Genomic DNA, 12,481 nt, shown 5'->3' with positions numbered 1-12,481 from the left:
TTTAATTCTCTTTGTATATTCTTTTACTTTAGTTTAAACGCCCTTTTTGCTCTTTTGAGTTGTTTGGCTTTTAGATCAATTTTTCTGACGCAACCTCGCATAGAAAACGGTATAAATCACGCTCCGAGGAGCGAGATTGGAGCTATTTAAACCCGTAAACTTTAAAATGGTAAATGTTTCAAAGTAAAAAACAGGGAGAGGCCATTTTTAAAGTCCTCAAGCTAAATTTTTGAATTGTGTTAAAGACGTTTCCCTGCGTCTTTAGGAGTTAAAAAACAAACGAACACAACAATTGCTCCAATTTGTATCGATTAGATGTTAGATCAAGGTAGATTAGGGCATTTATTAAGAACTCAAACTATGGTTAGTTATGTACCCAACTAACAAACTGGGACCAGAGCCCAGCTTATTGAAAGCTGTAACGATCCATTGGAACCATGGATCGCTACATTCCTTAGTTCATACTAAACACCACTTCCCTAACTTTAGAACCATTGTATATCTAGCATAAGTCTCTACCAGAAAAGTGATAAGAACCCTCGGTCCACCTCATTTTGGCATGTGCCGCGTGATTAGCAATCCCACACGACCCACATGAACACACCGAACTCGGCAAACATATCTCAGCAAACACCGATCGCTAGGCCACTGACCCACTGACAGGTTAGTAAACAAACACAAGCACTGATCGCAGGGATGCAAAATCAGCGACACCAAACCAAGCCCTAATATACCCACCCACCGTCAGATCGTCGACGAAGCACAAAGTCCGTCCCACTAACCCCACACAAATAATCATAGGCACGCCTAGTAATAAGAAGACTCGGGTGTTACTCGGACAGTAGCGACTGCCCGCCGCGGGCCGCAAAACTCATTCTCACCGATCACCACGAGACACGGAAACGCAATCCCCAATAACGTGAACAAAACAAACCATCAATAAATCTGAATTCAATAAGCAAACTGAAGAACCAAAACCAACCCACTTGCGTCATCATTTTCTCCCGAGCAATTGCTTCTACAGTACCCCACCGACTTAGCCCCTCTCCACACTTCGGTCCAACGGCCAGCCTACACTTAAAGTTCCCAGCAAATATACAAATTTCTTGTAGAAGAATCCTGGATGGACTGAGCCTACCTTAACCTAAGATAGGTTCTCACAAAGGCGTATGGAAAAAAAAAAAATATTTAGAAAGATTTCGGAATTGCAAATGGTTATTTATTATTCGATAACTAAATACACAATGTAAGTTTATAAGTTTAACAAGAATCCCAAAAAAGTATCCAAGACCGACAAATATAATATGCTTAATTTTATGAGCGTTAATTCTAAGAGCAGGAGCCTCGTCCATAACCTTGAAAATTAAATAGCACTTATTTTCAGAGTACACACGGAAACGGTACCACTTAATGCATCCCTGTATAGAAGTCTCGCTGCAGCAAAGTGCACGCTGTGCAATATGCACGCAACTGGGGACACAATGCATTTCCTGGCGACATGTCCTATCTTTAAGGAGATTAGAGTAAAATATTGCGGAGGTCCAATTCTAACAGTGCAGGGCTTGACTGCTTTGCTCAACGGAACGGGCTAGCACGAACTGGAAACTGTTTCGTCAAGGAAATATATTGAGAAAGCATTTTTAGAGTCGACAGCAGTGGTGAAAATATAAAAAAAGATAATGTTGCGAATGTCGCGATTACCAATTAGTGGGACAATGGGAGCCCATTTATCAATAAACTGTTATCGTCACTCAATTGACAGGGTCCATCTCCAACTTTTGTGTGGATTATATACTTCAGTAAGCTCTTGGGTTGAATATTTAACATTCCAATAGCTTTTCGGTGTACTGCAGCTGTATTGATTGGATTGTCGGTCGCACTATTCGCATATTTTTCTATATTAGATTCTGGGGAATCTATTGATACCGGAAGACCCCGTAAGTATTGTGAACTGTCAATTGAGTCATTTGGGAACTCTTTTTGAACTGCTGCTAGTAACTTGGCTACATTTTCCTTTAATACATAAATACATGCGTTTGGACCAGCATCAAACGTGTACGCTGCATGAACCGTACCCATTGTTTTATTGTATGTATGTACAAAACTAGCTATAGCATGAGACACATCGTTCATATACACGCATGGTGGATATGTGTCCAAGGCGATGGCATGAAACTGATTTGAGTCTTTCATCGTTATCTCAGCAAATGATTGAAAATCACGAGCTTCTATGGCCTTTTTCAAATTCTCCGTCCTTTCGGGAACTATTTTATCAACTCGATGCTGAATTAACTGTGATGTAGTCACAGAACGTTGCATACCATTAGTAGAGCTTGTTTTTTTTCTTTCATCGTTTACGACTAAAATAAGTACATGCATATTAGGCCAATGCTGGGCTGATACAATTGGTTTAGCGACAGAGTCTCTACCATCATCAAGAACCCCACGATGCCATTGAACAAAACCACCAAACAAACTACGACATGCAGAACCACTACCTTGTCGTGCTATAGTCGTCAGTTCTTCATTAAGGGGAATGCCATATAAACGTGCCAGGGAAAATACCAGGCAAGCGTAACCAGCTGCGCTTGATGCAAGACCAGCAGCGGTAGGAAAATTGTTGCACGATGCAATATGTACCTTCCAAGATAGTGAAACTTTTTGAGAACCATTCATAAGGGCCAGACGTTGAACTAAAAATATAAAGGAGTGGAAAAATAAGAAATGTAAATTTTATATTAAAAACTCACCTCCTTTTAAACAGCGCATAAGGCGTGAGTCCTCTTCGAAAGGCAGTTCCTCATCATTGAGCCACATTCGATTGTGTTGAAATCCCTCTGAGGCAGATATAGTTGTCTTAGCACACAGCTATATAAAATCAATAAAAAAAAAATCATATTAGAACAGACTTATAACCAGTTAGAAATCTAACGCCGTTTTTTTTATGAAAATCGAAGGCATATACGATTATATACGTTGAAAGCGATCTAATCAATCTTGATCAATTGTTACACATATATTACTGAGCAAAAAAAATAATTCAAATTCAACTAAAAAAAAAAAAATAAGCCAAACGAGAAGGAACGTGTGAGTCGTTTCTGGGGACGCGACTCTACTTATACCCGTACTCAGTCAGTATATACATTTTTGAGCTTATGATTTCTTAGAATTTTAAAATTAAAAAAAAAATTTACATTTTACATTTGTTTACTACATCGGTTATCTACATCTACATCTAAAATGTATATTATACATTTTACATGTACATTCTACATTAACCATTTAGGTTCTACATCTCCTTTGTTCGCGCACTGAACGCGGCAGAGTGTGCGAGAGAGACAGAGAATAAATAGCGTTTCTCTGGCAGGGGGAGGCACAGGAAGCAACTGAAAATGAATTTCTTCATTCTGGCTATAATTATGATCCGATCTGATTCGGCAATCTGGTAGATATGGTCATTTTCTACGATACTGTGTTTTTAGTTTTATCGTATCTTTAAAATTGTGCCTGCCACAGATTTTCGTCTTTTGTGGGGGCGGAAGGGGGCGCGGCGAAATTTTGAAATACACTTGTAGCAGTGTGATATCACATGAGTCTGGAAACCAAATTTGGTTGCCCTAGCTCTTATAGTCTCTGAGATCTTGGCGCTCAACAAGACGGACAGACGTACGGACAGATAGACATGCTTTATAGACTCGGCTATTGATGCTGATCAAGAATATATAAACTTTTTGGGATCTACGTTTTACACACATCCACTTTGGCCAAAATTGAATGTATCCCTTAACTCATCGAGCATCGGGTATAAAAATAGATCTGTTGACAGAGTTTTTGTTTGGCTGTTGACTTGTGTATAAAAAATATTAAGGGTAGATTTAGTATTTCAGGTTAAAGTGAGCGAGGTATAAAAGACACAGTATTTGTCATCAGAAAAAAATTAAATAGAGGAGTGAAAGAATATGTATTTTGTAAACATATTAAGGGTAGATTTAGTATTTCAGGTTAAAGTGAGCGAGGTATAAAAGACACAGTATTTGTCATCAGAAAAAAATTAAATAGAGGAGTGAAAGAATATGTATTTTTTAAACATTGCATAATTGTATATGAATACTAGGGGGAAAGCCCCCTGCATACTCGCTTCGCTCGTTCGCCAACCACCAAGTCTTTTATATCATTTTATAATCTTTATTAAGAAACTATTTTTATATTTTTTGCCGGACTACATAGGTTTGCGTCACAGATATTAGATTCACAGAATGTGAAAGTAAATCTGTACGTAAATTCTTGATATCTCGCGGTCCATCGAGGATATTTTTTCGCCATTTTAGGAGCATATATCGAACATTTACCTTATTTTTGTTTTTTATTTGCATCATTTCATTCATTTCAATAAAAAAAACATAATCTCGTATTGTTTCCATTTAACCAAGTGCATTTACACTAAACTGCAAAACTCAACATCAATGTGAATGTTTTGCTCAGCAGAGGAGAACATGGTACTACCCATCGATTGTCAATATCAAATGTCAACGTTGTTGATTTTTATCATGAATGATTGATTATATATTTATAGACGTTTGTGATCGTCTCATTGGTTACATATTTTGGAAAACGCTTTGTAAATTTTCCATCTTTTATGCAAGGCGATAAGCGATTTATATTACCGCATGGGCCATGAATCATGTTTGTGGTAATTATATCGAAACGTAGTTGATAAGCAGACAGATCTAAAATTTCCGTGGATATTAGACTATCGATGTCCACATTAAAATGTGTGAGGTAATCCTCGGTTTTGCCATTCAACTGAATACATCCAGTATTTTGTTTGACTGAATACGTGTAATTTTGTAATAAATCTCATAAAAGACATACATTATTGTTTTATGAATAATTTCAATAATTCATTGAGTTCGTCCAGCTCTCCAACTATGCGCCTGGCTATTGCCGAATTGAGGTAATGGCAACCGAAACGTGCACCTACGCAATTGGCGAGTGCGAGACGAAGGAAAAAACTGGATATAAATGCTCTTTGTTATAAAGCTTTAAGCTTTAAATTTTTTTTTAAATAATTATGGTTTTTTTTATGCCAGAACTTTTTTTAAGGAATTTTTGAAAGCTTGTATTTTTTTAAAGCTTTTTTCAGAGGTAGCGCTTCTTTTTTTAAATTTAATTAACTTACATTTGGTTGCAAAGAACTTTGCCATTCTGAAAATGCAGCTAGAAATGCAGCTATACCCAAGCACTTAGTGGTTTTAGAACCGTCTGGGAAATATTAAGCTTTCAAATCCAAAAATCTACGACTTTTTGCGATATTTTTTACGACATTTTGACTTTAAAAAGGCAGGAAAAGTTCTTTGCCAACATTTTAAGTTGTAGATAGACGCATTAATTAGGCGTCGTTTAAGGTATCGGTTGTAAGAATTTTATTTTAAGGCTTTCTGAACAAAAAAAACGGTTGTCCAAGACTTTGGCAATATCCCGAAGACTTTTCCCTTCTTTTTGAAGATTTATGGAAATCTTCTTTCTTCTTCAGTACAATGCTTTTTTCGGCCCATCTAAAGATTTTTTTTAACGTCATGTACTTAAATATGCGGGGAGTCAATAAAAAACCACAAATCTCTGTCCGAATCATGATAAAATCCTTAAAAAATTAAAAATTTCACAAGTGTACCTATTATTTTGAACAGACCAAAAATGCCCATCCAGCACAAATTTGTGCTTAGAATTCAATAGGTGGGGTTCCCCACTCTCATTTTGAATTTAAATGATTTGCAACACGGTAAACTTTCAAAATATAAACAGATGTCAGCCATTATTTCAAAAACATAAGAGATATTTAATAATAAACTAGCACGATACCTCTGTACTATTTATTTTTGACCAGTAGTGTACAACCTACGTGGAAACTTGCAACGTCGCGTTGGCACACTTTAGTACTTGCTGTACTTATTATTTTGACCGCCCCTTATTACTGTTTTTTAGATATAATCGATCACAAGCTATATATTTGAAGCGAAAAATGATTATGTTAAATATTCTTATAATATACTGTAGGTTAGTGAACTAAAAGTTAATTGGATTTTTTCTATTTATTTATTTATTGAAGATTAGCAACTAACTGCTAATAAAAACTATGATTAAAATTAAAGGAAACGAGAAGGAACGTGCGAGTTGCTTCTAAAGACGCGACTCTACTTATACCCGTACTCAGTCAGTATTTACATTTTTGAGCATATGATTTTTTAGAATTTTAGAATTAAAAAAAAAATTTTACATTTTACATTTTTTTGTTACATCTGTTATCTACATCTACATATATTATGTATATTATACATCTAACATGTAGATTATACATATACCATGTAGATTCTACATGTACCATTTATATTTTACATCTCCTCCGCTAGGGGTTGCTCGCGCACTGAACGCGGCAGAGTGTGCGAGCGAGAAGGAAAATGAGTTGCGTTGTCGTTTGCTGGAGGGGGCAGGGGAAGCAACTGAAAATTAATTTCGGACAGACAGACATGGCTATATCGACTCGGCTATTGATGCTGATCAAGAATATATATACTTTATGGGGTCGGAAACGTTTCCTTCTCTGCGTTACACACATCCACTTTTACCACAAATCTAATATACCCCTTAACTCTTTTTTGAGTACGGGTATAAAAAAGGGGATACAAGAAATAATTAAAAACTAGAGCATTGTAGGTACAGGTATATCTTACTGGCTATAATTCAGGGGATAGGGTATGATAAAGATTATTATAAATAGATCCTAAAATTCTGAAAGGGTCGTGTCGAGCGTAATTAGACCTTCAGAAGGGTAAACGAAACGTACGAAAGGTACGGGTAGGTCTAAAGGAACAGAAAAGTCAAGCCGGCCAAGAAGTAATTCTGAGTCAAATTCTTCGTTACAAATTCTGCGATGGCGCATTAAAGGGAGGTATAAAAGTTGTAGCCTCGATTGATAAGAGCTAAAATTTCGTAAGGAAAAAATTAAAAATTGTTTTTGGACCGATTCGAGAATGGGCTGTTTCTCATTGTACTGTGGACTCCACATAGAATAACAATATTCCAGAATCGGACGAACCAAGGAGACGTACAGTATTTTTGGTGACATACGGGTCGTCAACCACCTTGGACCAACGCTTTATAAACGCTAGAACACCCTTAGCTTTATTTACAGTTGCACCTATATAGCTATGTACTTATTATTTTGACCAGTAGTATACATGAAGATATAGAAAATCAAAGTTTAAATTTTCTAACATTTTTATAGTTACTGCCACTTTGGGCTTTTAAAAAAAAAGTTGTATGTAGATTATGGTTTGGTTACAGACATGAACTTTTTTGCGGCATCTATTCATAACAAAATAAACTACTAATAAATAAAATTGTTCAAAGAATGCCAACAGTAAGATGTTTTAGTAAATCTACACCACCTTATATATCACAAAAGCAATGTTTGTTTACTTGGTATGTCCAGTCGATTTACAGTTGTTCTTGTCGTCTGTCTATTCTATTGCGATACTCGTGTGAGAAAAAGAGTGCACTGAGAGAATTGGTCAGAGAGGATCAAAGAAGCGAGATATTAAAAGCGCACGTCAAGCGTTTTCCTTTGCAGTGGTGCGTGTGGCTGAGACCATGATGGAACTATACAAGGTGGTCTCATCAGTTGTATTGGGGACCATCCACATTTTCAGCTCTCTCTCTCTCTCGGCTCTCAGAGAGACAAGCGCTAGAAAAAGATAGCAAACGTTTTACGTTCAGCTCTTCGTTTGCTATTGTTTCCGCTGACAGAAGAGAAAATATTTTCGCTTAAAAATAAAACGAAATATTCAAAACAAATTGTAATATTTTAATTCATTAATAAGAATGTTGTTCAAGATATCAACTAACAATTATAAACTTTATTAATTTTCAAAATTTTTCGAACGGTATGTGGTGGACATGTTTATATCTAAAAAGGAATCAAAGACATATTTAATTACGCACATTTATAACACAACAACACATACAGTTTTTTAAATAAAACCCGATTTAAAATAATAGCAAGCACATCCTGTTCATTGTTTTATGTTTACAAGTCATTCTTAGGCAAAAAAAAGGAGACAATGAAAAAATTCGTGCGCTACACAACATTTGGCAAACGGATCGTCCTCAATAGAGAGCAGATGTAGCGATGAGACCACCTTGTATAGTTGCATCGTGGGTGAGACAGAGAGAGACAAATGGAAATTGCGTCGCAGTCGATAATTGTCTTAGAGCTCTGGTTAGTAATTCTGAGAGAGCAGTAGTTGCGTTTGAGAGTTCGCACCCACACCACTATTTTCGCGGAGTAGTTCGCTGTTAACGCGGTGCTCAAACAAAATGAACGATACAAGCTGTGAACGCGGCAATTCCAATACAAACCCGACATATGTATATAATTAATAACATGAATCTATATAGATATAAATCTCGTGTCACAGTGTTCGTGGTTGAACTCCTCCCAAACGTCTTAACCGATTCTTATGTATATTTCTTTGTGTATTAAGTTGGTCTGCGAATAGGTGGTAAAGTATTTTTCATCTTCATATCACAACTTATTAACTCTTGCGATTTAGTTTTTTTTTTTTAAGTAATGCCCTATCTGCTTTTCAGTGTGTTTTGTGACAAAGGCTACCATTTGTCAGTGTGCTTCTTACGTTTTTTGTGAATTCGGTTAATTTGTGCGTGTGTTATAGTAACAAATGTCAGCAAGACGCAAGCTGACCCAGTTCCACCGTCGAACAAATAATGCAACAAACATAGAACAGGTGAACGAATGCACGAAGATAACGAAAACCTTCGTGTGGGCATGTCGGGCATTTAATTCTCAATCACAAGAGGTACGAAATGAACTAAATCCAAATAGACAAATAGAACGGAAATAATCGCGTCGGTTTATAAGTGCACTCCCAAAAAAAAAAAATGACCGACAACGCCAACAACTACATCGAGCATTTACATCCGCTTCGTTTCATCGTCTCGCATTGGAGTACGACCCATCCGCTCATCCGAAAGTTCTGATTGGTGCTATAGACAAAAGAGTCTACATTTCATGAGCTTTAATTCCAACATGAGTCAGATGGCATGTGTTGCGCATTAGAAAAAGTGCAACTACCCCAAATTTAACCACCAGATCTATTGAACGAGCTTCTCATCAGATTCTGTCGTTTTCTTAAGCATTCAAATCATGTTTAAAAATGAGACCGTTCGGAGCACGAGAAATAGTTAACAATACTGCTGAAAATGGTTAACAATTCAATTAACCTTTTTTTTTTCGAAACCGGATAAACCTAAACTGACTAAACTAACTTATTTCTATCGTAAACAATCAACAAAGAATAACAAGTTAACCATTAAATAAGAAAAAATCAGAAAGCAACCGTCTGACGGCTCCTTTCCCATGGCAAAAGTCGAATCGCATCCCAGCAGGCAGCGCATTATACTGGCGAAGAGCCCTACAAATTGGCTAATTATTTCCGTAATTTCCAACAAAGAGTGCATGGTCCCTAAGGCTCCTGGCAGGCGTGTGGAAGCCAATCCTACTAAGCAGGTCAGGGAAATCGATGTTACCAACTTAAAGTTCGTAGACGAATAACTAAGCCGGAATGGCCCTTCGACTTAGACTCGTGTATGGGTCCCTAAACTCGGATAAATTAAGCTTTACAAAGCCGAACATAGCATATGCTTTTGGCAAAATTAAGTTAAAATGCTCGATAAAAAGAAATTTTAAAGCAAACATGACCCCTAGGTCAACTGTCTCCGTCTGCTTCAAGAGCGGAAGGCCATCTATCGAATATGAGGCCTGAACATTGAATACACACTTGCAAAAGGAAGAAGGATACTGTCGCCTAAAGTTTTGATAGAACAGAAGATATTCAGATCATCAGCAAAAAGCACATGCTCAGAAGCTTGAATGCTGATCAAAAGCCAAGTGTACCACAAAGTGGACTCATTGCTGCCAATTCCAAACGAAGCACATAACTTTTTACAAATATAATTCATGGGCGGTGAGGCCAATAGCCAGGCGCATAGTCCGAGACCCGGATGAATTACTGTAATTATTAAAACCACACATGTAAAAATTGGAAGGTGACAATCACGCTATTGTCAATATGCTGATGGAGAGCACGTGCGTATATTCAAAGATCCTGTTGTTGACGACGTTGCTCGAACCATTGTTGGCGATCGCACGAGAAATTTTGATTTAAAGAAGAAAAATAATCTTGTGTTCATCGCCGACACTTTCCGATAACACTACTCGACAAAATTGAACTTTTTCTTTCCGCTGTGGACCAAAATGACTTTTTCTGATAGATTTCGGGATTTAAGAATTTTTGTAGTACTTTTTTTATGGTTTAGTTTTTTTTTTAAGAATTTTTGAAAACTGGTTTTTTTCATATGGTTGCATAAAACTTTGCAGTTTTTACATTTTTTTGCTACATCTGTTATCTACATCTACATATACTATTTATATTATACATATAACATGTATATTCTACATGTACCATTTAGATTCTACATCTTCTCCGCTAGGGGTTCCTCGCGCACTGAACGCGGCAGAGTGTGCGAGCGAGAAGGAAAATGAGTTGTTTTGTCGTTGGCGGGAGGGGGAGAGGAAGCATTCTGTTCTTCATTCTGGCTATAATTATGATCCGATCTGATTCAGATTCAGCAGTCTGGTAGATATGGGCATTCTCTACGATACTGCGTTTTGAGTTTTATCGTATCTTTAAAAATGTGCCTGCCACAGATTTTCGTTCTTTGTTGGGGCGGAAAGGGGCGGGGCGAAATTTTGAAATACACTTGTAACAGTGGGATATCACATGAGTCTGGAAACCAAATTTGGTTGCCCTAGCTCTTATAGTCTCTGAGATCTAGGCGCTCATCGAGACAGACAGACAGCCAGACGGACAGACAGCCAGACGGACAGACAGACATGGCTATATCGACTCGGCTATTGATGCTGATCAAGAATATATATACTTTATGGGGTCGGAAACGTTTCCTTCTCTGCGTTACTCACATCCACTTTTATCACAAATCTAATATACCCCTTAACTCTTTTTTGAGTACGGGTATAAAAAACAGTAATATAATAAGTACAGCAAGTAATAAAGTGTGCCAACGCGACGTTGCAAGTCTCCACATAGGCAGTACACTACTGGTCAAAAATAAATAGTACAGAGGTATCGTGCTAGTTTATTATTAAATATCTCTTATGTTTTTGAAATCATGGCTGACATCTGTTTATATTTTGAAAGTTTACCGTGTTGCAAAGCATTTAACTTCAAAATGAAAGTGGGGAACCCCACCTATTGAATTCTAAGCTCAAATTTGTGCTGGATGGGCATTTTTGGTCTGTTCAAAATAATAGGTACACTTCTGAAATTTTTAATTTTGTAAGGATTTTATCAGGATTTGGACAGAGGTTTGTTGTTTTTTATTGACTCCCCCACATATTTAAGTACATGACGTTAAAAAAAATCTTTAGATGGGCCGAAAAAAGCATTTTACTGAAGAAGAAAGAAGATTTCCATAAATCTTCAAAAAGAAGGGAAAAGTCTACGGATATTGCCAAAAGTCTTGGACGATCGGTTTTTTTGTTCAGAATGCCTTAAAATTAAAAGTGTTAACTGAAAATCGAGGACGGAAGAAAAAATCTTCACCAACAACGGCCAGCCGCATCGTATGTCTTGCAAAAAAGGATTCGTTCATGGCTTCGAAGGCCATTTCCGCTGAAATTGGAAATGTAATATCATCTCGGACAGTTCGTCGCAGACTAAAATATGCAGACTTACCAGGACGTATAGCCCGAAAAGTTACCTTAATCCGAGGAAAAAATTTTTAGACGAGGAAACAATTTGCCGAAAATCATTTGGCATGGTCTGGGCCAGATGGGTCTAATAAGTGGAATAACATTTATCAAAGACTATACAATACAAAGATGTTGCACGAGGAGCAAATGATCGTTCAATGCTCGTTCAGCAATGCTTTGTCTCTGCTTTCGGCTTCGTAAATGCCGCGTCGAATCGAGCGACAGAATACACCAACAAAATATAAAGTCTGACGACGGGAATAGGTCCAAGGCCGGATTAGCAGTTGCCTAGGGCCCCCCTAGGGCTAACAGAAAAATTCGTTGAAAAAACAAAACTCCAAATAATGAATACAAAATATAATAGCCACTGATAAACACAAATTAATCAAGCAAACATAAAATTTTTCAATTCAAATTTTTTATTTCAAATAAAACGAGAAGGAACGTGTGAGTCGCTTCTAAAGCGCACACTCTACTGTACTTATCCCGTACTCAGTCAGTATTTACATTTTTGAGCATATGATTTTTTAGAATTTTAGAATTCAAAAAAAAAATTTAAATTTTACATTTTTTTGCTACATCTGTTATCTACATCTACAATGTATATTTTACATCTAACATGTAGATTATAGA

General features: G+C 36.9%; 1 protein-coding gene across 2 annotated transcripts in view; it reads right to left on the bottom strand.

Moving 5' to 3' along the window:
* Nucleotides 1–1,187: 1,187 nt before the first annotated feature.
* The window catches only part of LOC111079117 (diphosphomevalonate decarboxylase), a 50,389-nt gene continuing 39,095 nt past the window's right edge, over nt 1,188–12,481 (bottom strand). For both annotated transcript variants that reach the window (XM_022374135.2, XM_022374136.2), the window contains 2 exons: nt 2,751–2,868; nt 1,188–2,693 (listed from right to left, as the gene is read on the bottom strand). In XM_022374135.2, the coding sequence (XP_022229827.2) occupies nt 1,705–2,693; nt 2,751–2,868 (1,107 nt within the window). In that variant the 3' untranslated portion in view covers nt 1,188–1,704. The remainder of the gene's footprint in view (nt 2,694–2,750; nt 2,869–12,481) is intronic.

Source organism: Drosophila obscura, unplaced genomic scaffold (assembly GCF_018151105.1).
Source record: "Drosophila obscura isolate BZ-5 IFL unplaced genomic scaffold, ASM1815110v1 contig_87, whole genome shotgun sequence".
NCBI lineage: Eukaryota > Metazoa > Arthropoda > Insecta > Diptera > Drosophilidae > Drosophila > Drosophila obscura.
The sequence above is the reverse complement of the archived record's forward strand: the minus strand, read 5'-3'. Positions and strand labels throughout refer to the sequence as shown.